The following is a 26,861-nucleotide window of genomic DNA, read 5'->3' on the forward strand; positions in this document are numbered from 1 at the left end:
AGTTTTCAGTTTATATATATATATATATATATATATATATATATATATATATATATATATATATATATATATATATATATACTATATATATACTATATATATATACTATATATATATATATATATATATACTATATATATATACTATATATATATATACTATATATATATATATATATATATATATATATATATATATATATATATATATATATACTATATATATACTATATATATACTATATATAATATATATATATACTATATATATATACTATATATATATATATACATACTATATATATATATATATATATATATATATATATATATATATATATATATATATATATATATATATATATATATATATACTATATATATATATATATATATATATATATATATATATATACTATATATATATATATATATATATATATATATATATATATACTATATATATATATATAATATATATACTATATATATATATATATATATATATATATATATATATATATATATATATATATATATATATATATACTGCCATGCACCGGCAGACCAATACGGCAGCCATGGTCTCATCTGTCGTAAGACACAGGGAAAGATTGCCAGACATGAAGCAATCAATGACATCATCAAGAGAAGTTTGGCTTCAGCTGGATGCCCAGCACAAAGGGAACCTCAGTTGTGCAGACCTGACAACAGCCAAAAACGCCCAGATGGAGTCACCCTGCAGCCGTGGAGGGAAGGTAAACAGGTCGTGTGGGACTACACGTGTGCATCCACATTGGCTGATACCTATCTACCTTACAGCGCAGCTGAGGGAGGCGGGGCGGCCACTTTCAGGGAGACCCAGAAAACTAACAAGTACAGGGACCTAGAACGTTGTTACAGGTTCGTGCCAATAGGCTCTGAGACTCTGGGCGCCTGGGGTAAATGTGCACTTAAGTTCCTGAAGAAGCTGGGCGAGGAACTCATTGGGAAGACTAGAGACCCAAGAGCGGCCAGTTTTATGTTCCAGCGCCTCAGTGTCGCTGTTCAGAGGGGAAATGCGTGCTGTATCTTGGGTACGCACCCGACCCCCGAGGAGCTGGACGAGGTCTTCGAACACTGATTGGTATATTGTTATATAAGTGTGTGTTTTCTGTAAACTGTAGCATTGCAATAAAATCAAAAAAAAATAATAGGGGTGGTAGGAGAGGAAAAGATTAAAGTATTCAGTGAGAATCCACAAGGTCTTCTCTGAACACTATTTATTTTCTTCTTCGAGGATGTGGGTCCCTTTAATTAAACCAGTGGTGGTACCCCTAAAAATATATATATATATATATATATATATATATATATATATATATATATATATATATATATATATATATATATATATAATCAAATTTTACATATATTTCATTAGTTCCTCATTGTTTGTGAAGATTAGGTTAAGGCAAGGTTGATGTACTATCTGGTGGTTCTAAATCAACCTTATCACAAAGTCTCGTTAGCTCTATTATCAATAACCTTCTACAACAAATTTAGAAGGTAGAAGTGCCCGAGGGAAGTAATATTCAATTTTTCTAGTTTTCGAGACAATTTTCGATAACGTCTTATCTGCAGCCTATATAGTCAGGAGAAAATCGCACGAAACGCATCGTAAACACGAAGCACAGCAAACATCGCGCGACACAGCACGTAAAACGTGGTCATAAAACAGAGAAGAGTACGGGGGACTAGGTCAGTGGCACGTTGCATATTTCATGGGCATTGACGTTCCTTCCGGTATCTTGCACTCCACCTACACACACACACACACACACACACACACACACACACACACACACACACACACACACACACACACACAGCTGCTACGGGCTGCTTCCTAGGGGGTGGGTGGTGGAAAAAAAATTATTGAGAGCGTAGAGGCGGGCCCAAAGAGCCAGAGCTTAACCCCCGCAAGCACAACTAGGTGATTATACCTAGGTGAGCATACACACACACACACAAAACTAGGAAGGGAACAATAAATGTAAAGCGCCAAGCCATTACGCCTATATAGCACTTGGAAGGGGTCAGGATTTGGAGTGGGACGGGGGAGGGGGGGAAAGAATAGTGTTCAGTCACTTGGACAGTCGAGGTTTGAACGCCGACCTAATCCTGAACACATTCCCTTTATTATGTAAATGATGAGCTAATCAGAGACATTACAATCTCAGACACTACATACTCGGACCACAAGCTCATGGAAGTGCAAACTAACATTATTAATAACGGTAGAAGGCCCAAGAGAAACAAGCGAGAAGGGTTATTCAGTAAATTCAATTTTAATAAAAGAATAGACTTTAAGAAAATAAACAGGGAAATTACAAACATTCAATGGGAAAATGTTCTAAGTAATAAAAATCCTACACAAGGAGTAGAAAAACTGACTTTTGAAGCATGTGAAGTCTGTCTGAAACATGTTCCTTTGAGGAAAGTCAGAAAGATATCCAACGTAGAAAAAGAACGCAGACGACACTACAAAAGATGAAAAAAATAACGGAAACACTTAAACAGACACGACTTTCCATACAAAGAAGGAATAATTTAAAGAGAGAGATTGAAGAAATCGAGCAGAGACTGAAGCATTCATATTAGATTGAAGAAAGGTAATTAGAACAAAAAGCTATTCAGGAAATAAAGAAAAACCCAAAATATTTCTTCACATATGGGAAATCAAAAGCAAAAACCACTGCCAGTATTGGACCTATTCGTACGATTGAAAATTCAAACACCGAAGGAGACAAAGAAATTAGTGAAATCCTAAAGAGGCAGTATGAGGACATGTTTAGCACTCCAGTAAAAAGCTTGAAAGTGGAAGATTCGGACAACTTTTTTATGCGTGATATCCTAACCCATGTAAATATAACTGATTAAACACGAGGGTGGCAAAATTTGAAAGAGAAATTGACAACATGCCCATGCACTCAGCCCCAGGTCCAGACTCATGGAATTCAATATTTATAAAGAAATGCAAAGCGCCAGTAACACAGACACTCAGTATTGTGTGGAGTAAGAGCTTGGACACGGGGGAGACACCAGATGCACTTAAATCAGTAGACATAGCCCCTCTACACAAGGAAGGAAGGAAGCAAAGCATTGGTAAAGAATTAGAGGCCAGTTGCACTAACGTCCCACATAATAAAATTATTTGGGAGAGTGATCAGGAGGCAGGTCACTAGTTTCATGGAGATCAATGACCTTCACAACCCAGGCCAACAAGGATTTAGAGCAGCGGGAAGATCATGCCTCTCACAGTTACTTGACCACTATGACAAAATTACAGAAACATAAGAAGAAAAACTGAATGCAGATGTGGTATACACGGATTTCGCAAAGGCATTCGATAAATGTGACCATGGAGTGATAGCACACAAAATGAGGTCAATGGGAATAACTGCTAAAGTAGGACGCTGGATACTCGGTTTTCTGTCGAACAGAGCACAAAGAGTAACAGTCAACCATAACAAAAATTCCAAGCGCAGTTAAAAGCTCTGTACCTCAGGGTACAGTCCTTGCACCATTGTTTTTCCTTATTCTAATATCAGATATAGACTCAAATACAAGTCACAACTTTGAATCATCCTTTGCAGATGACATAAAAATCAGTATGAAAATTACTGCTGCTGAAGACATTGAAAAACTACAAGCAGATATTAATAAAGTTTCGGTTGGGCAACAGAAAATAAAATGATGTGTAACAGGGACCAGGGATTCCAGGGACTAAGGTATGGTAAAAATGAGGACCTTAAACATAATATACATAATGGGGAGCCGGTCGGCCGAGCGGACAGCACGCTGGACTTGTAATCCTGTGGTCCTGGGTTCAATCCCAGGCACCGGCGAGAAACAATGGGCAGAGTTTCTTTCACCCTATGCCCCTGTTACCTAGCAGTAAAATAGGTACCTTGGTGTTAGTCAGCTGTCACGGGCTGCTTCCTGGGGGTGGAGGCCTGGTCGAAGACCGGGCCGCGGGGACACTGAAAAGCCCCGAAATCATCTCAAGATAACCTCAAGATAATACAGGGTACGAAGCACAATTAAATCTTAGTAGGAAAACAGCATGTAAAGGATTTGGGAATAATGATGTCTGATGTTTAGGGTGCATAACCAAGCAAATATTGCGTCAGCCAGAAAAATTATCGGATGGATTACGAGAACTTTCAAATTCAGGGATCCCATTCAATGGTTGTACTCTTCAAATAACTTGTGCTGTCCCGTCTTGAGTACTGCTCAGTACTCACTTCCCCCTTCAGAGCAGGAAAGATTGCTGAAATAGAGGGAGTACAGAGAACATATACGGCATACATAGACGCGATAAAGCACCTAAATTATTGGGATCGTTTCAAAGCTCTTCAAATGTACTCACTAGAAAGGAGGCGAGAGAGATATCAAATAATATACACGTGGAAAATACTGGAGGGCCAGGTCCCAAATCTACACTGTAAAATAACAACATACTGGAGTGGACGATATGTAAGAAAATGCAGAATAGAACCAGTGAAGAGCAGGGGTACCATAGGCACAATCAGAGAACACTGTAAACATCAGAGGTCTAAGGTTGTTCAACGTCCTCCCAGCGAGTATAAGAAATATTGCCGGAACAACCGTAGAAATCTTCAAGAGAAAACTAGATAGCTTTCTTCAAGGAGTGCCGGACCAACCGGGCTGTGGTGGATATGTGGGCCTGCGGGCCGCTCCAAGCAACAGCCTGGTGGACCAAGCTCTCACAAGTCAAGTCTGGCCTCGGGCCGGGCTTGGGGAGTAGAAGAACTCCCAGAACCCAATCAAGCAGGTATCAACCGGGGTCTCGTTATTCACAACGAGATGGAATTGTGGGAGGCAACGAGCCTAACCCACTACGTTCTCTCACTGTTGTCCCGAGCTACGAGTTCTCCAACGAATGTTCCACTTTATTGACCCAAGTGACGATTCATTCTCTTAATTATTCAGTTGACGCAAGACGAGTCGTTCATTGCGAATACATCTCGCTTTCAACCAAATTTATGAATGCATCTACGAATTATCATCGCTCCTGAGTCAAGTTACGTGGGTCTCAAATACCCGATACTTGACTTCAATCAACAGTTAATTATTTACCAATTAATTCCGTTCCGATATTGCTTTATTGAATAAATAAATGCTCTCTCTCTTTACTGTTCGATGTTGGTTCATATACTGACATATTTATTACGCCTCCATCTTGAGTGTAAATGTAAAATAATAAAATATATATCTCAAGTCTTTTTGGGTGTCATAAAGCTGTAGTTGTTTATGGAGCTTTGGTGTAGTTGTGATAATTGCTCAAGGACGAAGAGCAAATTGCCAATAGATGCCGACATGGGAATGGTCTGTTGAGTGTATTTCTAAATGGAGAGAGAGAGAGAGAGAGAGAGAGAGAGAGAGAGAGAGAGAGAGAATAATAATCAATAACACAACTTTCCTTTAATAAATATCTACTTTTCTAATCACTTTCCTCATTATCTACATCTTACATCTAATGTGCCTTATAATCTGCCATTCTCACTTTGAGGCTCGTCTTCTCTGTATTCTTAACTAAATCTTTGTCATGATATATATCTCTCTCGCCTCATAATAGCGAAGCCCTGAGTGAGTGAGTGAGTGAGTGAGTGGGAGGATGTTTGTGTCAGTGGTTCAGTGAGTGGGAGGATGTTTGTGTCAGAGGTTCAGTGAGTGGGAGGATGTTTGTGTCAGAGGTTCAGTGAGTGGGAGGATGTTTGTGTCAGAGGTTCAATGAGTGGGAGGATGTTTGTGTCAGAGGTTCAGTGAGTGGGAGGATGTTTGTGTCAGAGGTTCAGTGAGTGGGAGGATGTTTGTGTCAGAGGTTCAGTGAGTGTGAGGATGTTTGTGTCAGTGGTTCAGTGAGTGGGACGATGTTTGTGTCAGAGGTTCAGTGAGTGTGAGAAGGACAAGGTGTGAATTGGTTCTCTCAGTAGTTAGTGGTAGGGCAGATGAGTATCAAAGTGGATATTAATAAAGTGTTAAATCCCTCAACACGAAATAGTACACGAAACATCGGATTAGATAAATTTCAGTTCAGAAAAGACCTGGGGGGTAAATACTGGTTTTAAAACAGGATTATTGTCATATGAAACAAAATACCCATGGTATAGATCAATAGACCTTCTGCAGGTTCCCTTATTAAAGTGTTCTTATGTTCAATGCATTATCTATTTACCAGTTTAATGGACTGTTTTTAAGCAAACTAATAATTTGACTGTGAGGTGTTGGGACGGGGGGAGGTGGTGAGGAGGACAGATAACAACAACAGCTATCATCTATCAGCTATCCTGGTGTACAGCCAGCACACTCAGGATATTACCACTAGAGCCTTGCTAGTTTACTATGACGAAATGTCTCCTCCTCCTCACACGCCCTGTCCGCACGCCCTGTCCGCACGCTCGCATGCCCCCCCGTACCCGTGTGTTCGTGCCCGTGCGGCCGTACGTCCATTCACACGTCGACGTGACCACCTATCATTCACTCGCTCCAATCGTTAATCCCTTCTTCCTCTCTTGTCTGACTGGTATCCCTCATATCTTTCTATCTATCCTTCTAGCTCTTTTTCTATTCCCTTTAGTTAGTTGCCTCTCTAACGAGTTCCTAGCTAGCTAGCTCTCTACCCTCCCTCCCTAGCTAGCTTGCTCTCTGCCCTTCCTAGCTAGCTAGCTCTCTACCCTCCCTAGCTAGCTCTCTACCTAGCTCCCTCTTTACCCTCTTCTCCCATCACTTACCTATACAGCTCTTACCTCTAACCTTTCCGATCGTGTGTCTTAATTTAGTGTCAATTTATCGCTTTTCAATTCCAATGTTTATTTTTACTTGTTTCCAATTACTTATTGAAGATTCCCTCGAGGTAAAAGCATTTTTCAGACTGAAGATTCTTGATACCTGAATTTTCCTTTCCATTTATTTGATTGGGTACACAAGCAGATTGGAGGTTCTCTTATGAGCTGAGGTTTGGTGTGTTCTCTCATTGGTTCAGATGTTCTAATGTTCTCTCCTTCTCCTGCTGGTGCAATGTTCTCTCGTCTTCTGATGGTGCAATGTTCTCTCCTTCTCCTGCTGGTGCAATGTTCTCTCGTCTCCTGCTGGTGCAATGTTCTCACGTCTCCTGATGGTGCAATGTTCTCTCGTCTCCTGCTGGTGCAATGTTCTCTCGTCTCCTGATGGTGCAATGTTCTCTCGTCTCCTGATGGTGCAATGTTCTTTCGTCTCCTGATGGTGCAATGTTCTCTCGTTTCCTGATGGTGCAATGTTCTCTCGTCTCCTGATGGTGCAATGTTCTCTCGTCTCCTGATGGTGCAATGTTCTCTCGTCTCCTGATGGTGCAATGTTCTCTATGTAACACGGGGAGGGAGTTCTCTAATTATCTTTCCTTCTTCTCCCCCTCTACCCGTATTCTTACTTTTTATTCTCTACAAGGGACTCCAAAACTTTTACTAAAGCCGACTCCACGCCACGTGGTCCTAAGACGATTGACCGACTTAGGATTCTACAACCCGTATGACGTGACATAGACTTTGAGCAAAACCCTAGAGTCGCCTCCGCCGCCACCACCAGACCAGTAACACTGAGCAATGATCGAGGTCTGGATCGATCATGCTAATTAATCAACCTTGGGGCTTGATCCCCATCATAACCGATGACCTTGAGTGTGGAATTAATTACACGGTAAAGATGACTTCCGATTTGGTGTTAGAATCGGCGCCCAATTCAACTCGGCCTCGTAGGGACCACGTGACCAGGACAAATTCATATACCTATACATACACATGGAAATAATAAAAATGCAAATTATTAACTAATTAATTTATTAAAAGAAAACTAAAACAAAATCTAAAGATGTTCACTCCCTACTTGACCTGAACGGCAATGAGTTGACTATCCCTATAAATAACAATAGCAACTATACCTCTATGTTGACCAGCTCAGATGTTGGGGCTGGTCTTGGGGGAGAGGTAAGATGGTTGACCTCTCCCCGTTGATCTGGAGTCCACACTGACTACCTCTCTCTGGTCTTCCCCAGACTAGAGCATTGTATTGTTCCGCATCGCTTACCAAGTTACTTAGCAAGGTTTAAGTTATAACAATTAACCTCTGTTTGTACTGAATTGATCCAGACTGGTTGAATTATTTTACTGAAGTTAAATTACACAAGCATCTAACGGCAGAGCTGTTCCCGTTCCCCAAAATGGTTATTTGAACTTTGAGAAATAGTGGACATGTCAACTCTGATGACCTATGACCGCCGGTCACTCCGCCTTACAACTTAGATCTGATTCGTGACGTCACTGATGGTGACTTAACTCAATAATTAGAATACTCTTGATATTGTACCCAGTAATATTATACAATACAATTTTAATACAAAATGAATAAAGGCTAATTTCTCTAAATAAGTGACTACTATAGAATGGTTCATTATACGCAACTATGAACAGAGACGCCCGCCATTTGTGACTCAGACCTGCTAATCCCCAGAGGAATGTGCGTTGTTGAGGTCAGGTCCCTACACGAAACTTCTGGAACCTTCTGGAATAATTCTTACAACAGCCTAGTTTGTTACATCTAGTCTCCTGCTGGTGCAATGTTCTCTAGTCTCCTGCTGGTGCAATGTTCTCTAGTCTCCTGCTGGTGCAATGTTCTCTAGTCTCCTGCTGGTGCAATGTTCTCTTGTCTCCTGCTGGTGCAATGTTTTCTAGTCTCCTGCTGGTGCAATGTTCTCTAGTCTCCTGCTGGTGCAATGTTCTCTAGTCTCCTGCTGGTGCAATGTTCTCTAGTCTCCTGCTGGTGCAATGTTCTCTAGTCTCCTGCTGGTGCAATGTTCTCTAGTCTCCTGCTGGTGCAATGTTTTCTAGTCTCCTGCTGGTGCAATGTTCTCTAGTCTCCTGCTGGTGCAATGTTTTCTAGTCTCCTGCTGGTGCAATGTTCTCTAGTCTCCTGCTGGTGCAATGTTTTCTAGTCTCCTGCTGGTGCAATGTTCTCTAGTCTCCTGCTGGTGCAATGTTCTCTAGTCTCCTGCTGGTGCAATGTTTTCTAGTCTCCTGCTGGTGCAATGTTCTCTAGTCTCCTGCTGGTGCAATGTTCTCTAGTCTCCTGCTGGTGCAATGTTTTCTTGTCTCCTGCTGGTGCAATGTTTTCTTGTCTCCTGCTGGTGCAATGTTTTCTAGTCTCCTGCTGGTGCAATGTTTTCTAGTCTCCTGCTGGTGCAATGTTTTCTAGTCTCCTGCTGGTGCAATGTTTTCTAGTCTCCTGCTGGTGCAATGTTTTCTAGTCTCCTGCTGGTGCAATGTTTTCTAGTCTCCTGCTGGTGCAATGTTTTCTAGTCTCCTGCTGGTGCAATGTTTTCTAGTCTCCTGCTGGTGCAATGTTCTCTAGTCTCCTGCTGGTGCAATGTTTTCTAGTCTCCTGCTGGTGCAATGTTTTCTAGTCTCCTGCTGGTGCAATGTTTTCTTGTCTCCTGCTGGTGCAATGTTTTCTAGTCTCCTGCTGGTGCAATGTTTTCTTGTCTCCTGCTGGTGCAATGTTTTCTAGTCTCCTGCTGGTGCAATGTTCTCTAGTCTCCTGCTGGTGCAATGTTTTCTAGTCTCCTGCTGGTGCAATGTTTTCTAGTCTCCTGCTGGTGCAATGTTTTCTAGTCTCCTGCTGGTGCAATGTTTTCTAGTCTCCTGCTGGTGCAATGTTTTCTAGTCTCCTGCTGGTGCAATGTTTTCTTGTCTCCTGCTGGTGCAATGTTTTCTAGTCTCCTGCTGGTGCAATGTTCTCTAGTCTCCTGCTGGTGCAATGTTTTCTAGTCTCCTGCTGGTGCAATGTTTTCTAGTCTCCTGCTGGTGCAATGTTTTCTTGTCTCCTGCTGGTGCAATGTTTTCTAGTCTCCTGCTGGTGCAATGTTTTCTTGTCTCCTGCTGGTGCAATGTTTTCTAGTCTCCTGCTGGTGCAATGTTCTCTAGGCTCCTGCTGGTGCAATGTTTTCTAGTCTCCTGCTGGTGCAATGTTTTCTAGTCTCCTGCTGGTGCAATGTTTTCTAGTCTCCTGCTGGTGCAATGTTTTCTTGTCTCCTGCTGGTGCAATGTTTTCTAGTCTCCTGCTGGTGCAATGTTTTCTTGTCTCCTGCTGGTGCAATGTTTTCTAGTCTCCTGCTGGTGCAATGTTCTCTAGTCTCCTGCTGGTGCAATGTTTTCTAGTCTCCTGCTGGTGCAATGTTCTCTAGTCTCCTGCTGGTGCAATGTTCTCTAGTCTCCTGCTGGTGCAATGTTTTCTAGTCTCCTGCTGGTGCAATGTTTTCTAGTCTCCTGCTGGTGCAATGTTCTCTAGTCTCCTGCTGGTGCAATGTTTTCTAGTCTCCTGCTGGTGCAATGTTCTCTAGTCTCCTGCTGGTGCAATGTTCTCTAGTCTCCTGCTGGTGCAATGTTTTCTAGTCTCCTGCTGGTGCAATGTTTTCTAGTCTCCTGCTGGTGCAATGTTTTCTAGTCTCCTGCTGGTGCAATGTTCTCTAGTCTCCTGCTGGTGCAATGTTTTCTAGTCTCCTGCTGGTGCAATGTTTTCTAGTCTCCTGCTGGTGCAATGTTTTCTTGTCTCCTGCTGGTGCAATGTTTTCTAGTCTCCTGCTGGTGCAATGTTCTCTAGTCTCCTGCTGGTGCAATGTTTTCTAGTCTCCTGCTGGTGCAATGTTTTCTTGTCTCCTGCTGGTGCAATGTTTTCTAGTCTCCTGCTGGTGCAATGTTTTCTTGTCTCCTGCTGGTGCAATGTTTTCTAGTCTCCTGCTGGTGCAATGTTCTCTAGTCTCCTGCTGGTGCAATGTTCTCTGGTCTCCTGCTGGTGCAATGTTCTCTAGTCTCCTGCTGGTGCAATGTTTTCTAGTCTCCTGCTGGTGCAATGTTCTCTAGTCTCCTGCTGGTGCAATGTTTTCTAGTCTCCTGCTGGTGCAATGTTCTCTAGTCTCCTGCTGGTGCAATGTTTTCTAGTCTCCTGCTGGTGCAATGTTCTCTAGTCTCCTGCTGGTGCAATGTTCTCTAGTCTCCTGCTGGTGCAATGTTTTCTAGTCTCCTGCTGGTGCAATGTTTTCTAGTCTCCTGCTGGTGCAATGTTTTCTAGTCTCCTGCTGGTGCAATGTTCTCTAGTCTCCTGCTGGTGCAATGTTTTCTAGTCTCCTGCTGGTGCAATGTTTTCTAGTCTCCTGCTGGTGCAATGTTTTCTTGTCTCCTGCTGGTGCAATGTTTTCTAGTCTCCTGCTGGTGCAATGTTCTCTAGTCTCCTGCTGGTGCAATGTTTTCTAGTCTCCTGCTGGTGCAATGTTTTCTTGTCTCCTGCTGGTGCAATGTTTTCTAGTCTCCTGCTGGTGCAATGTTTTCTTGTCTCCTGCTGGTGCAATGTTTTCTAGTCTCCTGCTGGTGCAATGTTCTCTAGTCTCCTGCTGGTGCAATGTTCTCTGGTCTCCTGCTGGTGCAATGTTCTCTAGTCTCCTGCTGGTGCAATGTTTTCTAGTCTCCTGCTGGTGCAATGTTCTCTAGTCTCCTGCTGGTGCAATGTTTTCTAGTCTCCTGCTGGTGCAATGTTTTCTAGTCTCCTGCTGGTGCAATGTTTTCTAGTCTCCTGCTGGTGCAATGTTTTCTAGTCTCCTGCTGGTGCAATGTTTTCTAGTCTCCTGCTGGTGCAATGTTTTCTAGTCTCCTGCTGGTGCAATGTTTTCTAGTCTCCTGCTGGTGCAATGTTTTCTAGTCTCCTGCTGGTGCAATGTTTTCTAGTCTCCTGCTGGTGCAATGTTTTCTAGTCTCCTGCTGGTGCAATGTTTTCTAGTCTCCTGCTGGTGCAATGTATTCTAGTCTCCTGCTGGTGCAATGTTCTCTAGTCTCCTGCTGGTGCAATGTTCTCTAGTCTCCTGCTGGTGCAATGTTTTCTAGTCTCCTGCTGGTGCAATGTTTTCTAGTCTCCTGCTGGTGCAATGTTTTCTAGTCTCCTGCTGGTGCAATGTTCTCTAGTCTCCTGCTGGTGCAATGTTCTCTAGTCTCCTGCTGGTGCAATGTTCTTTAGTCTCCTGCTGGTGCAATGTTCTCTAGTCTCCTGCTGGTGCAATGTTTTCTAGTCTCCTGCTGGTGCAATGTTCTCTAGTCTCCTGCTGGTGCAATGTTCTCTAGTCTCCTGCTGGTGCAATGTTCTCTAGTCTCCTGCTGGTGCAATGTTCTCTAGTCTCCTGCTGGTGCAATGTTCTCTAGTCTCCTGCTGGTGCAATGTTCTCTAGTCTCCTGCTGGTGCAATGTTCTCTAGTCTCCTGCTGGTGCAATGTTCTCTAGTCTCCTGCTGGTGCAATGTTCTCTAGTCTCCTGCTGGTGCAATGTTCTCTAGTCTCCTGCTGGTGCAATGTTCTCTTGTCTCTTGTTGTTCTACAAATTCTAAGATTACCATCACTTTACCTTAATGTTTCCCGTCGTATTGTTGTTGACTACACAACATTTATATTTTGTAATACTTTATCATTTTCTTCCTTTGTTTGTCACATTGTTATTCCTTTCTTTCTCTTGTTCGTTCTTTATCATGTTTACGCTTTGATTTCGTATAAGGAGAGAGAGAGAGAGAGAAAGAGAAAAAAAAAACAATCTTTTTTCTCTGTATTTCTACTATCTCTCTCTTCGTTATCTTGTCATTCCTTTCCATCTCATATTGTATCACTTCTTTAAGATATATATTTATTGTCATTGCCTGTACTGTTGACCTTAAGGGCTATATTCAGGTCTCTCATTATTTGTCTGTCTCTCATGTAATATGTCTTTCTATAATCTCTCTCTCCAGCATCTCCCACCAGCGTCTCCACATCTCCCAGAGTCTCTCTGCATTAGACCTTCGGGCACTCCCCCTTCTCCCTCACTTCTCCCGAGAATGAGAGAACTCTGAACAATTATTATTCTTATGGCCGTCCGTGTGTACTAAGCCAGCTTGGGAATTACATGTTTACACCAGCTAATTATAGTCAAACACTGAAATATATATATATATATATATATATATATATATATATATATATATATATATATATATATATATATATATATATATATATATATATATATATAATATAATATATATATACCGTAAACTGAATATTTCGGTCCCAAACAAGGACCCTCTTCAGCAGTGAGCGAGACTGACGTTGTTTGTTAAAGATTCAGCTATTGGGAACAAAGTTCCAAGTAGCACGGGCAATAGTGAGCCCGTAATGGACTTACCAGGCACAGGAGCGAGGCTGTAACTGTTTTGTGAGAGACTGACAACTGTAGCGGCTTTTATGGCATCAAGTCAGTGTCCTAGGAACAGGGGATGTCCTGGGGATAAATTATACAAGAATTATCCCACATTATCCCCATCACTGTGTGTGTGTATTTACTATTTGTGCCCGCATAATCGAGCTGTTGGACCTCGCCTTTCTAATTGTCGGTTGTCTAATATACCGGCCTATCATATATGCTACATGATAGAGGCATTAGGTGAAAGAAACTATCCATTTGTTTCTGTCTCAACCGGGAATTGAACCCGGGCCCCCTATAAGGACAACTATCCCTTAGCGCTGTCCACTTGCGCGCATTATCTTGCCCCTTATAGCACCTGTATATCCTGGCGTCGGTGCGTGAGCATAATTTTGATTCCAGGACTCCAATCAGCGCTGTAGCGTGTGTACACGTGAGCTGGTCATGATTTCCGCTTGCGTGTGGGTCCACACTGGAGTGTTTACCTTCTATGTCCCGCCTCTTTATTCTCCGACCTTGGCCCCGTAACCCTTTATACAGCCCGCAAGGGGCCACTATACCTGGATTACGAACTGTTTATCCTCACCTACTCATCTCAACCGGTTTGTGCACGGGTCAAGAGGCGGGCACTGGAGCTGCATGTCAGTTTCCCATAAACACAAGGGAAACGTAGACTGCATTCGTGTTTCCTGCCCTCAAGTTCCTCTCAGAGGAACTTGAGGGCAATCGTCTCATAGTCCATCATCATATGAGAATGTTAATTACATAACACACATATATTACCATGACGCCATTACCTATCGTATTGTTGGTATACCTTCACTATCTACCTACCATATGATGGGTCTAGTGTACTAACCCGGATTATTATAGCAATGATAACACACAACCGGAATTATACGCCATAACCTTCCACCACCTTCAGACTTATGACATAGTCATCCCACACCTACTACACACAGACTTGAGACATACTGTCATTCTAAATCCGCGACAATATCATTCCACATCTAATACATACAAAACCGTCATTGCTCGACATGAATTAAACATTTCGTCCTTTAAAAATTTATATTTATCAATCGGGATCTCCCCTCGTAATTATTCCAACAAAAATGGGAAAATAGGTGACTTGACGGATGAGGACGTGTCACCCACACCTTGAGACACGCTTTGTGTCATCCACCTGACCCCTGGATGCTGGGTCACTCAAGATGAAGCTAGGTCATCGACTAGTCTCAAAGTCTAAGGCTCGCACAACTCGTCCTCCTAAATAGAACGTCGCATTTTGACGTATACTCTACCTAAGGCCAAAAACTGTCGCACTAGAAATGGTAGCGAGAGAGAGAGAAGATTAAGCCACCCAAAAGGTGGCTTGGGCATGAATAACCCATAAGTGGTGGCCCTTTTGAGCCATTTCCAGTATCAATAGATGATACTGGAGATCTGTGGAGGTGCGACTGCACCCTGCGTGACGGGAGATGTCTCCCGTCAAATGGTAGCGGCTCGCGAAATAAGATATACTGTCCCGTTTTCTGTTTTGGGTCCTCTGGTAGGTTGGGATAAGGGCACTTTAGTACGACAGTTTCTTGACGTTGGGAAACTTTTGGAGGACAGACTGAGCTATAGACCCACAGTGTCATTCACTCGGCAAAATATACGAATATTACTAATCAACAATGATGTCCAGTTAAATCTAAATTACACTTGAAAGTTGAATAAATTGTTGCATAAATATCAATTTAAAGCCATCATATTTATGTTGATATTAGATAAAATAATCAATAGGAGCCAAGAGGAGTAGTCTATCCTCCGCGTGCTCCCAGACAACACCTTAGACCAATAATTTCTTGTAGTCACTAGAACTCCAACTTATTCTCTCACTGATACATCACCGTAATGGGATTTCCTTGTGTATTAAATCATTGTGATTAGGATCTTCTTTGAAAATTGTAAGTGTGGATACTGGTCGCTTGATGTTAATCACGAACCCGAAAGATTCTGGCCACAGTGTCTGTGGTCCTAGTGACGGCTACAGCACAGTAGTGTTTCTGTATTTCCTGTCAAGAAGAGAATGAAGGAGATATAACAGAGAGGACGAGCCTGGTCCGCTCAGTGTGAGTTGTTCTGTATAATGAGGCAAGAGAGGCTAGCCAGGCGTGCTGCTCTCACTTGGTATGAACTCACTCGGTAATGGTAGCGGAGGCTTGGAGGACCGGTGGTGGTGTGGGGGGGGGGAGAGGTCTGGAGCCGGTGGTGGTGTGGGGGAGAGGTCTGGAGCCGGTGGTGGTGGTGTGGGGGAGAGGTCTGGAGCCGGTAGTGGTGTTGGGGAGAGGTCTGGAGCCGGTAGTGGTGTGGGGAAGAGGTCTGGAGCCGGTGGTGGTGTGGGGGAGAGGTCTGGAGCCGGTGGTGGTGTGGGGGAGAGGTCTGGAGCCGGTGGTGGTGTGGGGGAGAGGTCTGGAGCCGGTGGTGGTGTGGGGGAGAGGTCTGGAGCCGGTGGTGGTGGTGTGGGGGAGAGGTCTGGAGCCGGTAGTGGTGTTGGGGAGAGGTCTGGAGCCGGTAGTGGTGTGGGGAAGAGGTCTGGAGCCGGTGGTGGTGTGGGGGAGAGGTCTGAAGCCGGTGGTGGTGTGGGGGAGAGGTCTGGAGCCGGTAGTGGTGTGGGGAAGAGGTCTGGAGCCGGTGGTGGTGTCGAGGAGAGGTCTGGAGCCGGTGGTGGTGTGGGGGAGAGGTCTGGAGCCGGTAGTGGTGTTGGGGAGAGGTCTGGAGCCGGTAGTGGTGTGGGGAAGAGGTCTGGAGCCGGTGGTGGTGTGGGGGAGAGGTCTGGAGCCGGTGGTGGTGTGGGGGAGAGGTCTGGAGCCGGTAGTGGTGTGGGGAAGAGGTCTGGAGCCGGTGGTGGTGTGGGGGAGAGGTCTGGAGCCGGTGGTGGTGTGGGGGAGGGGTCTGGAGCCGGTGGTGGTGTGGGGGAGAGGTCTGGAGCCGGTGGTGGTGTGGAGAAGAGGGTGGTACAGGTGTAGCCATAATAAAGCAGCAGATTCGCCAGCTAATATTCTCATTCATAACATTCTCGCTCTCAAACACCCGCAAGAACGGCATTTCTTCACGTACCCGTGAGCAGGCCCCGAGCCCAGGCCCCGAGCCCAGGCCCCGAGCCCAGGCCCCGAGCCCAGGCCCCGAGCCCAGGCCCCGAGCCCAGGCCCCGAGCCCAGGCCCCGAGCCCAGGCCCCGAGCCTAGGCCCCGAGCCCAGGCCCCGAGCCCAGGCCCCGAGCCTAGGCCAGCTACAAGGGCAGACATCCGAGACGTCAATTAGTCCAGAGAGACATCATGATCTAGAGAGCAACAGTACAGCACGAGACACTATGTTGAGGGAGATAATGTGGCCTTGATCACTCAAATTCTGGATTTGAGCTTGGGTACAAATTTATAATATTTGCCGTCATATGTACTTTGATATGTAAGTCTTCAGATACATATTTATTCTCGGGCAGTGTTAGCAAGGAGTTAAACGCTGTTAATTGTACGTAAAGTAGGACTTTAGCGCAGGTAGAGGAGGAACAGCGTGCGCATAAGGGAGTGGGGCCACGACTGGACCACTGGCTCTGGGACCGGTGGCCGCACCAAGACCATTACCGTACTACTGTTATTGACCTCCCTGTCAAGGATGTTCTGAAGGCCTCGGACGCTGCAGAGAGCGAAGGGCGCGGGGTGACGACAGGACTAAACGAGGAGACGGAAGAAAGGAGGCAAGAGGAACGGGATAAAGAGAATGAAAAAAGAAATTACCTTGAAGACTAATGGTCCACGAAGGTCCTCTACTGACCTATTATTGCCTTGATTACTGTGAGACACGCCTCACTCTAACGACCCATTGCTGCTCCAGCGGCTCTCTACCGCTAAGACTGATGGTCGTGATAAAATATTTGTCAAGAGAAGGCCGCAATTGTTGCAATTATAACCACAGGAGGTTCCTGCCATCAGTGACACGCGTGACGCACTCAACTCGAACGATCATTATTCATGAAAACTGTTCAGACGACTGACTACATATTATTATATTTCAGCTCAAAAAAGTAATAAAACATCATATGCGTCCCATGGCAGACAATGTTGTTGATCAACACGCGTAATCCTTTAGTCGCTACAAACACCATTTGTGTTCTGTTATGGTCATCAGATCCTGTAAACGTGTGGCTGATTAGGCTATTGTCGATGTTAACTTGTTTCTTCTGCACTTCCTGAACTATATACGTTTTTGAGACGCAGAAAAATAACTATTATCTGCCTCCCCTGACAAGCCGGTAGTCGCTGATAAAAATATACAAGTGCATGAAGGTATTTTGGCTTATACGAGACAGCTCTTATTTGCACCTACCCGAAGGAAGTCATATGTCTATAGCCTACGATTGAACAATCCAGCGGTCTCAAATTACCAGTAAATTTATTTGTTCAGCAATCTATAGACTTGTTCCCTCGTTAGTATTTACTAATTTATTTTCAATATCTGGACTCAGTTCATGCAGGTAGAGAAGTATCAGGCGAAAGCGCCAAGCCATTTTACGGCTGCATAGCACTGGGAAGGGGTCAGGATAAGGATTTTGGATGGGTTTTGGAACGGTGCCCAACCACTTGGACGGTCGGGGATCGAACACCGACCTGCATGAAGCAAAACCGTCGTTCAAGCAGGTTGATTACCATGAGTTTGAAGACTTTGTGAAAGTATGAGTAGACGTTTCTGTGACTTGCTGGTGACGCTCGCGGAACTTTGTGCCACTCCTCCAGACTGTTGGTGACTGTGGCGTGTTTAACAGTTAACAGTAATTAGAAGTGGTGTTGGCACCACTTCTAATTACCTGATTATAAGGGCGTGATAGTTGGGTTTGTTAAGGATGAGCCATATTACATAGGTATTTTTACTCTTGCTTATAAAGAGGAGTAAATATTGTCCTTAGCTTTGTTATATTGTTTGCTGTGTCATCTATGGCCCACACCGGCACTATATATATATATATATATATATATATATATATATATATATATATATATATATATATATATATATATATATATATATATATATATATAATAAAACGCACATACAACTATATTTGATTTTATAAACGTGACTTAATTTTATATACGCTAGTTGTGTCACATTCATGAGGTCTTGAGATCATAAATTTATATTCGTGGGGTTGCAGTGACGATAAGATCCAGGATTAACATAATATTAACATATTTGTCTACTATAATGTTAATTTGTTTGCCCGGGTAACACTTGGACACGCGAGTATAAAGAGATCATCGTTACCGCCTCTGGAAATGTTTGAACATAAACGTATAGAGGATTCGACTCTGTATTCTCAGGGTTGAATCAGAGAATCGGTTGAATCAGGGTTCTCACAGAGGACTCACAGATTCCTCTGTGAGTTACCGTCAGACTGGTGCAGTGAGAAGTGCTTGGCTCGTGGGTGTGGATTGGTGCCTAAACAGCCGCAATCCTCTCGTCTACTGACACACTCTAACACGCCAATGATGCCAACATACACACGGTCCTGTGGTCAGATTTCAGCAGCCAGCCAGCCACACCCGTCACCCTGTCACTCGCCCCTACACCCCTCTCCCTATCACACACCCCTACACACGTCACTCTATCACACACCTCTACACCCATCTTCCTATCACACACCTCTACACCCATCTCCCTATCACACACCTCTACACCCATCTCCCTATCACACACCCCTACACCTATCTCCCTATCACACACCCCTACACCCATCTCCCTATCACACAGCCTTACACCCATCTCCCTATCACACACCCCTACACCCATCTCCCTATCACACACCTCTACACCCGTCTCCCTATCACAATCCCACACTGTTCTCCCAGTCAGTACCAGGATAAAACAATTAAAAAGTTCAAAAATAACTATCAGAATGCCAGTAACAGACTCTATTGGATCCACTGGCTTCACAGGACAGGGGGAGGACAGAGAGAACATTCTTTTACAAACCGAAGCAAACAGAATAACTAAATAACAGTGTGAAGAAACCAATACCACCATTAACGTCAAAAAACAAAAATAACATCACAACTAATAATTTATTTATTTATTTATTTATTTATTTATTTATTTATTTATTTATGCATATACAAGAAGGTACATTGGGATTGTGAGGATACATAATTTGGTAATTACAATCTTGTAAAGCCACTAGTACGCGAAGCGTTTCGGGCAGGAAATCATGGGAGACTCCTAATCATGAGAGACTTCAGTCAGGGTGAAATTGACTGGGTTACGAGAGACCACCACTAAGAGCAGCTAAGATATAGAGAGTGAAATTTTAAGAAAACCATTTTTAATACAGGCCATTAAATAACGAAAGAAAATAAATAGCTGCCGAGGAAAAAGGAGACAGAAGCTGAGAGATGAGGACGCCAGATTTTCATCCAGTGAATCAGACATAGTGGTATAACCTTCCTTATTAAGACCACTCACAGCCCAGTAGATATAGCTTCGACTTCACATGCGTGGGGGGGCCACGGTTCGAGTCTCCTACAACCCAGGTGAAAGGGACGTAGAGGTAATTGATTATGAAGTTCCTTTAATAGTCAGCAAAGACTTGAGCCCGATATTCCCATCCTTAGTATAGAACTAGAACCGAAGGGGAACAAGACCAAATGATCAAAATGCTATCATGCTATCAGAGAATGAGGGAATTATCAGGAGGAAAGCGCCAGGCCATTCCGACTATATAGCACTTGGAAGGAGGTCAAGATAAGGATTTGGGATGGGACGGAGGGAAGGAATGGTGCCCAACCACTTAGACGGTCGGGGATTGAACGCCAACCTTGCATTAAGCGAGACCGTCGCTCTACCGTCTAGACCAAGTGGCTGGCCTAGATGAGTGAATATAGACTTCCGGCGGAGACAATCCACGGGGACCTACAGTCGGGAGAACATCATCCGCCATAATATAATATGCTTTCGGGAAATACAAAAACTGAATACAGAATTTTAACTCGTTGAAAAAGAATCGTACAAAAAGTGTCGAAATCCATTGGTTACAGATAAAATGCCAAGACAACAATATCAGAACATGCACAACAAAAAAAATTACAAAAAAAATGAGAAAGGAAAGAAAAGGACAATTTGTTTTTACTCTAGATAAAAAGCAATAAATAATGTGAAAATGTTGACCAGACCACACACTAGAAGTTGAAGGGACGACGACGTTTCGGTCCGTCCTGGACCATTCTCAAGTCGACTTGAGAATGGTCCAGGATGGACCGAAACGTCGTCGTTCCTTCACCTTCTAGTGTGTGGTCTGGTCAACATACTTCAGCCACGTTATTGTGACTCATCGCCTGAATAATGTGAAAACTCAGAAAAGTAACGAAGCAAACACTCGTCTCAAGACACTAGACACAGTAAGCGTTACCTTTCAGTAGGCGACCAGGTAAGTAGCTTAAAGGAAACTATAAATATATAAAAAAAGGCAGAGCGGTAAATGTAAATAAAACAATATAAGTAAGCAAAAGGACTCAGAATTGAGCCTGAACAGATAACATAGGCGGCGACCTCCACCATGAAATTGATCAGCATAATATTGACCCAGGAACTGGTGTAGAAACAACCAAGAGCACAAATGGTAAACCCAGAGGACCTATGGTATGAATGAATATTACCATAGGTCCATAGAGGACCTATGGTAAACCCAGAGGACCTATGGTAAACCCAAAGGACCTATGGTAAACCCAGAGGACCTATGGTAAACCCAGAGGACCTATGGTAAACCCAGAGGACCTATGGTAAACCCAGAGGACCTATGGTAAACCCAGAGGACGTATGGTAAATGCCCGAGTGCCAAAATTCACAGTTCCTGGGAATGCAATTATTTTTCGTCGTGAAGGTGTGAAGCTGAATTGGGTGAGGCGGGAGGATAATGGCTCCTGGCCGGGGTGGAGGGACATACACCACTTACTACCCGCTTCCGCACGCTCCAAACGGGAAGTTGTCAGCCCGCGGGCTGTGTGTGTGTGCGTCTACCCTGCACGGTGAGTGATGGCCGAGTGAGGGCCAGTGACGGTCCCCTCCTGGTATGAGTGACTGCCTTATGAGCATGAATGATTACCTCCCGGGACGAATGACGCGACCCATAGTGTGAGTAAAGGCTCCCTGGGGCAGGTGACTGTCAATAATGTGAGTGACTGCCTGGTTGCTTTGAGGGGACGAGTAGTCGTCCTGGTGGAAGAATAACACCCCCCTTCTCCCCCTGTTTAGAAAGACTCATTCACCCCATCCCATGGGCGTGAATGACGACCACGGGGGAATGAATGAGGCAAAACATTCACATAAATAGCGGTCGTATGTGTAAATGATTTGTTCGTTCGTGTTAACATTAAAGAGGTGAATGTTTGTGTCCGAAGGGCCTATAATAGTGAGTTGAAAAGATAAGCACCGTGGTAGGAAGATCCACTCAAACAAGAGTACGCTCTGAGAACAGAGTGCAAACCAGGAAAATTCAATATCACTCTAGTGATAGTGAGTGATAGTGTCTGAAGGAGCTGGTGAGTCTCCACTACAAGAGAGACGGACCCTTGCCGGAGGAGGGTGGAGGAGGATATATGTGAAGCCTTCGTTTTTATTTGCACTACAAATACATTTCCGAAGTCCTATTGCCATTACAGTCGAGTGTGGTCTCAGTAAATCTAAGGTAAGGCTATAATGCGAGATTAATTTCGAGAAAGCGATTGACTGAAAGCTGTGTAAATATTTGTCGTGTGATTGGTAGACGTCAGCTCCATCTTCAGAGTCTTTACACGAAGACTAAAGAGCCACAGCTCAACCCCCGCAAGCACAACTAGGTGAGGACACACACACACACACACATACACACACACACACACACACACACACACACACACACACACACACACACACACACACACACACACACACACACACACACACACATCGTTGTGACGTAGTAATTTATGGTCTTAATAATCATTCTCCATTACTTAGTGTTGGAACAGGCTGATTGCATGATTGAATAAATCATTCATCGCACAATAAAAAAAACAAAGTTACGCGTCGTGTCACTTCAACACTAAAAACGATTAAAAGATGAATACTAAACGTAAGGTAACATAACATGTAACTAGTTTAGATAACCTGTATAACGAACACGTGGCTGAATATATATTTGGAGGTGATCCTTTCGTAACCTGAAGGTGGGTAAGAACAGCTAAAACAACACCTTTTGAACGTTGAGGTTGCTGGGGGTGAACAGATGCAACCCAAATTAATAATTTGCACTAACAATAACATTACCAAATGATAAAGCATTAAACAATATAAAACAAATAGAGGAAAGTTCGACAACAATGGTTTTAATACAAAAAAAACGAGTTTAAGCTTTACACTACAAAATTCTCCCATCACTTTTTGGGTGATGGGAGTGTTTGTACTGCATTCATTCCTACACTCAATGGGTTAGCTGCTATTACTAGTGGTCACTGTTAACCAAATGCAGTGAGGGCACCAGTGACAGCGGTGCCAGCGGTGGCCCCACCAGGTTCCCTGCCAGCACCGCGGACAAGGCTGGTGACGAACGAACCTTCAAGTGGTTGTTAAATACACGCATGGAGCCGGAAACGGAAGTTTTCACCACTTGCCCCTGTTCCACTTGCCTATATCTACCCCTTACCCTGGTCGGGGTAAGGTTGGGAGCCGGTCGGCCGAGCGGACAGCACGCTGGACTTATGATCCTGTGGTCCTGGGGTCGATCCCAGGCGCCGGCGAGAAACAATGAACAGAGTTTCTTTCACCCTATGCCCCTGTTACCTAGCAGTAAAATAGGTACCTGGGTGTTAGTCAGCTGTCATGGGCTGCTTCCTGGGCGTGGAGGCCTGGTCGAGGCCTCGACCAGGCCGCGGGGACACTAAAAGCCCCGAAATCATCTCAAGGTAACCTCAAGATAACCCTGTTCCACTTGCCCATATTTACCCCTTACCTGCCTTAATCTCTTCATCCCTACCCCCTTCTCCTTCTCCTCCTCCTCCTTCTCCTTCTTCTCCTTCTGCTGCTCTTTCTTACCTGCTGCCCCCGTCTCCCCTCGTGCCTGTTTTTCCTCACCTCTCGTCTTGTTGCAGTGTTCTGGCCTTTGTTGCACCTCTTCACGTGTTGTTGCAACGCTTTGTTGTTTTAAAGATATGTCTCCAGCTGTTGTTATCTGGTTATCGGCTGTGGATATATTCTCTGTCTCTTTATTTTTATTTCTCTTTCCCTCTCTATATCAGTTCGGAGAAAGGAGGAATATAAAATTCGTCACAGTTCATGGGGGAAGATAGTTCCCCTCACAACTCAAGAAAAGTTGGAGAGAATGGGAATTAGTAGGGAAGAGCGAGGGGGAGAGAACAAGAAAGATGAAGAGAACGAGAGCGAGATGGATACAGCGAGGGAGAGAGATGGATACATCGAGGGAGAGAGATGGATACAGCGAGGGAGAGAGATGGATACATCGAGGGAGAGAGTGGTGGACAGAACGAGGGAGAGATCGAGATAGAGAGGTGGCGAGAGCGAGGGAGAGAGACGGAGGTGGAGAGAGAGCAGCAGGCTGGTGGTGTGAAACACAGGGTTCGACCCCAGCCCGGTCTCCACACTTCCACAGGCTGGACAAACTCTTCTGTTTTGTCATTAACTCTGAAGCGAAGTTAGTGAGATGTATTTTTGCGTTTTATTTATTATTTTTCTGCGCTTTTCTGTCATTGCCAGTGACGCTCTGGGCACCCGTCACACATCTCACACATGTGGTCCAAAATGTCTGAAGTTTGCAGTTTATGGCCAAAGTGTTGCGTTGTTTAATTCCTATCATATATCTTTGGTACGGTGCGCTCGTCCACATTATATATATATATATATATATATATATATATATATATATATATATATATATATATATATATATATATATATATATATATATATATATATATATAATGGAAGGGAGTACCACCTCTGGCTGGAAGAAGGGGACCCTTACCCTAGGGGACCCGTAGGAAACCACACATAACGCATTGGAATGTTTAGGTCCCCAATACAGTTTGTGTCCGTTTCTCCTACCACTCCCTATATATATATATATATATATATATATATATATATATATATATATGTGTGTGTGTGTGTGTGTGTGTGTGTGTGTGTATTTCTATATTTGAAAAACATCCAATAGACATGCTTTTGAGAGAGACACATCGCTATGTGAACATCATTAGCGTAAATCTGAACAATTTCTCCAGGCATGCTGTGTGATGGTTCAGTTTCTTGGGTTTCCTCTCTAGTCCGTCCTCACTATTTGGCATGCAACGTGTATGCGGCTTTGCTTAACCAGAAACTCGCGAACTTAAGTAATCCACTTAACCCTATTCGTGGCCAGTGCCTTTTGGGCCGTTAGTGTTGAAATTGTGGTGAATTCAGTTTGAGGAAGATAAGTTGCTCTCATACGTCGTGTAAATTGCTCTGAAGGCCATGTATGAAGACTTCGTAAATGCCATACTATTCAAATGTTTCTGTGGCTCATTTGTGTACTAAGTTTCTATTTGAGTTCCCTTGTTCGCGTACCATTCGTGCTTACCTTGAGGTTATCTTGAGATGATTTCGGGGCTTAGTGTCCCCGCGGCCCGGTCCTCGACCAGGCCACCACCCACAGGAAGCAGCCCGTGACAGCTGACTAACTCCCAGGTACCTATTTACTGCTAGGTAACAGACCATCAGGGTGAAAGAAACTCTGCCCATTGTTTCTCGCCGGCGCCCTGGATCGAACCCGGGACCACAGGATCACGCATCCAGTGTTCTGTCCGCTCAGCGACCGGCTCCGCATACTAAATAGTTTATCTGCCCTGTCAATTCCCCTGAGAATTTTATAGGTGGTGATCGTGTCTGTCTCCACTAACCCTTCTGTCTTCCTGTGTTGTGAGGTTTAGTTCCAGTAATGTTTCCTCGTACCTCGTTCCTCTCAGCTCGGCGACAAGCCTGGTGGCCTACCTCTGAACCTTTTGTAACTTCGTTTTGTGTTTGACTAGATGTGGACTCCAGGCTGGAGCCGCATACTCCAGTATTAGTCTAACATATGAGGTATACAAGGTTTTCTAAAGGCCGTTCTTATGTTTGCCAGCCTTGCTTATGCCGCTGATGATATCCGTTTGATGTATATACTCACCTAGTTGTGCTCGTCTAGTTGTGCTTGCTGGGGTTGAGCTTTAGCTCTTTGGTCCCGCCTCTCAACAGTCAATCAACTGATGTACAGATTCCTGAGCCTACTGGCACTATCATATCTACATTTGAAACTGTGTATGGAGTCAGCCTCCACCACATCACTGCCTAATGCATTCCACCTGTTAACTACTCTGACACTGAAAAATTTCTTTCTAATGTCCCGGTGGCTCATTTGGGTACTCAGTCTCCACCTGTGTCTTCTTGTTCGCGTACCACCCGTGTTAAACAGTTTATCCTTATCTACCCCTGTCAATTCCTCTGAGAATTTTGTAGGTAGTGATCATGTCTCCTCTTACTCTTCTGTCTTCCAGTGTCGTGAGGTGCATTTCACGCAGCCTTTCCTTGTCGCTCATGCCTCTTAATTCTTAGTATACTTAGTGTGTGTGTGTGTGTGTGTGTGTGTGTGTGTGTGTGTGTGTGTGTGTGTGTGTGTGTGTGTGTGTGTGTGTGTAGACAATGAAGATGGCGTTAGATTCCACCAATCATTCTGCAAATATTTACACAGCATTAAGTTAATCGCTTTTCCGAAATTAATACGGAATTGCAACTTAACGTGAGACTTACCGAGAACACACTAGACTGCGTGTGTGTTTCCCGTGTTTACCTGTGATCAATTTCTATATTTTTTTTTTTTTAACTCTCGTAGCCTGCAGACCAGACTGCCTTGATGATGGCTTTGTGAGTACTTAACATCCGAACTTTACTATCATTGATGATCAGACCACACACCAGAAGATGAGGAGACGACGACTGATTGTTCTACGGCAAGTTTATTGTGCACCCCATACTCATCCTGTGGGTGGTAGCGCAAAAGCATTACGACGTTTCGGTCCGTCCTGGACCATTGTCAACTTACATACGACTTGATAATGTCGTATTATCATTCAGGAACTTTAGTTCCTGAATGTTTTCCTTTATGTTTCCTTTGTTTTCCTTTATGCGTTCTTCTCCTACGCATTAAGTGAGTCTCCCTCACACTGAAGAATTCCTCTTCTCCCCTTGACCTCTTGACCCCTTGACTCCTTGACACTTTGACCCCAACCCATCCTACACACGGGAAAACACGGACAAAAAGCAGACCATCGCCAACGCTAATGTGCCATTATTCGACACACACACACACACACACACACACACACACACACACACACACACACACACACACACACACACACACACACACACACACTGTGTAATGCATTTTATCAAACGTTTTTATATTATGTACATAGTTAGATCTTGATTGTTTGGTTCATTTAGGTGTATTTACAG

General features: G+C 43.9%; 2 protein-coding genes across 5 annotated transcripts in view; both read right to left on the reverse strand.

Annotated features, from left to right (window-relative positions):
- LOC123768664 (acetylcholinesterase) overlaps window positions 1–26,861 on the reverse strand; it is a 159,623-nt gene that overhangs the window by 113,826 nt on the left and 18,936 nt on the right. The window lies entirely within an intron of this gene.
- Window positions 6,934–26,861, reverse strand: part of LOC138358371 (uncharacterized) — a 24,527-nt gene continuing 4,599 nt past the window's right edge. The window contains exons 3-4 of the mRNA XM_069316208.1: window positions 23,326–23,555; window positions 6,934–7,386 (exon numbers count right to left, since the gene is read on the reverse strand). Of these exons, the coding sequence (XP_069172309.1) occupies window positions 6,934–7,386; window positions 23,326–23,555 (683 nt within the window). The remainder of the gene's footprint in view (window positions 7,387–23,325; window positions 23,556–26,861) is intronic.

The sequence above is a fragment of the Procambarus clarkii genome, chromosome 83 (genome assembly GCF_040958095.1).
Source record: "Procambarus clarkii isolate CNS0578487 chromosome 83, FALCON_Pclarkii_2.0, whole genome shotgun sequence".
NCBI lineage: Eukaryota > Metazoa > Arthropoda > Malacostraca > Decapoda > Cambaridae > Procambarus > Procambarus clarkii.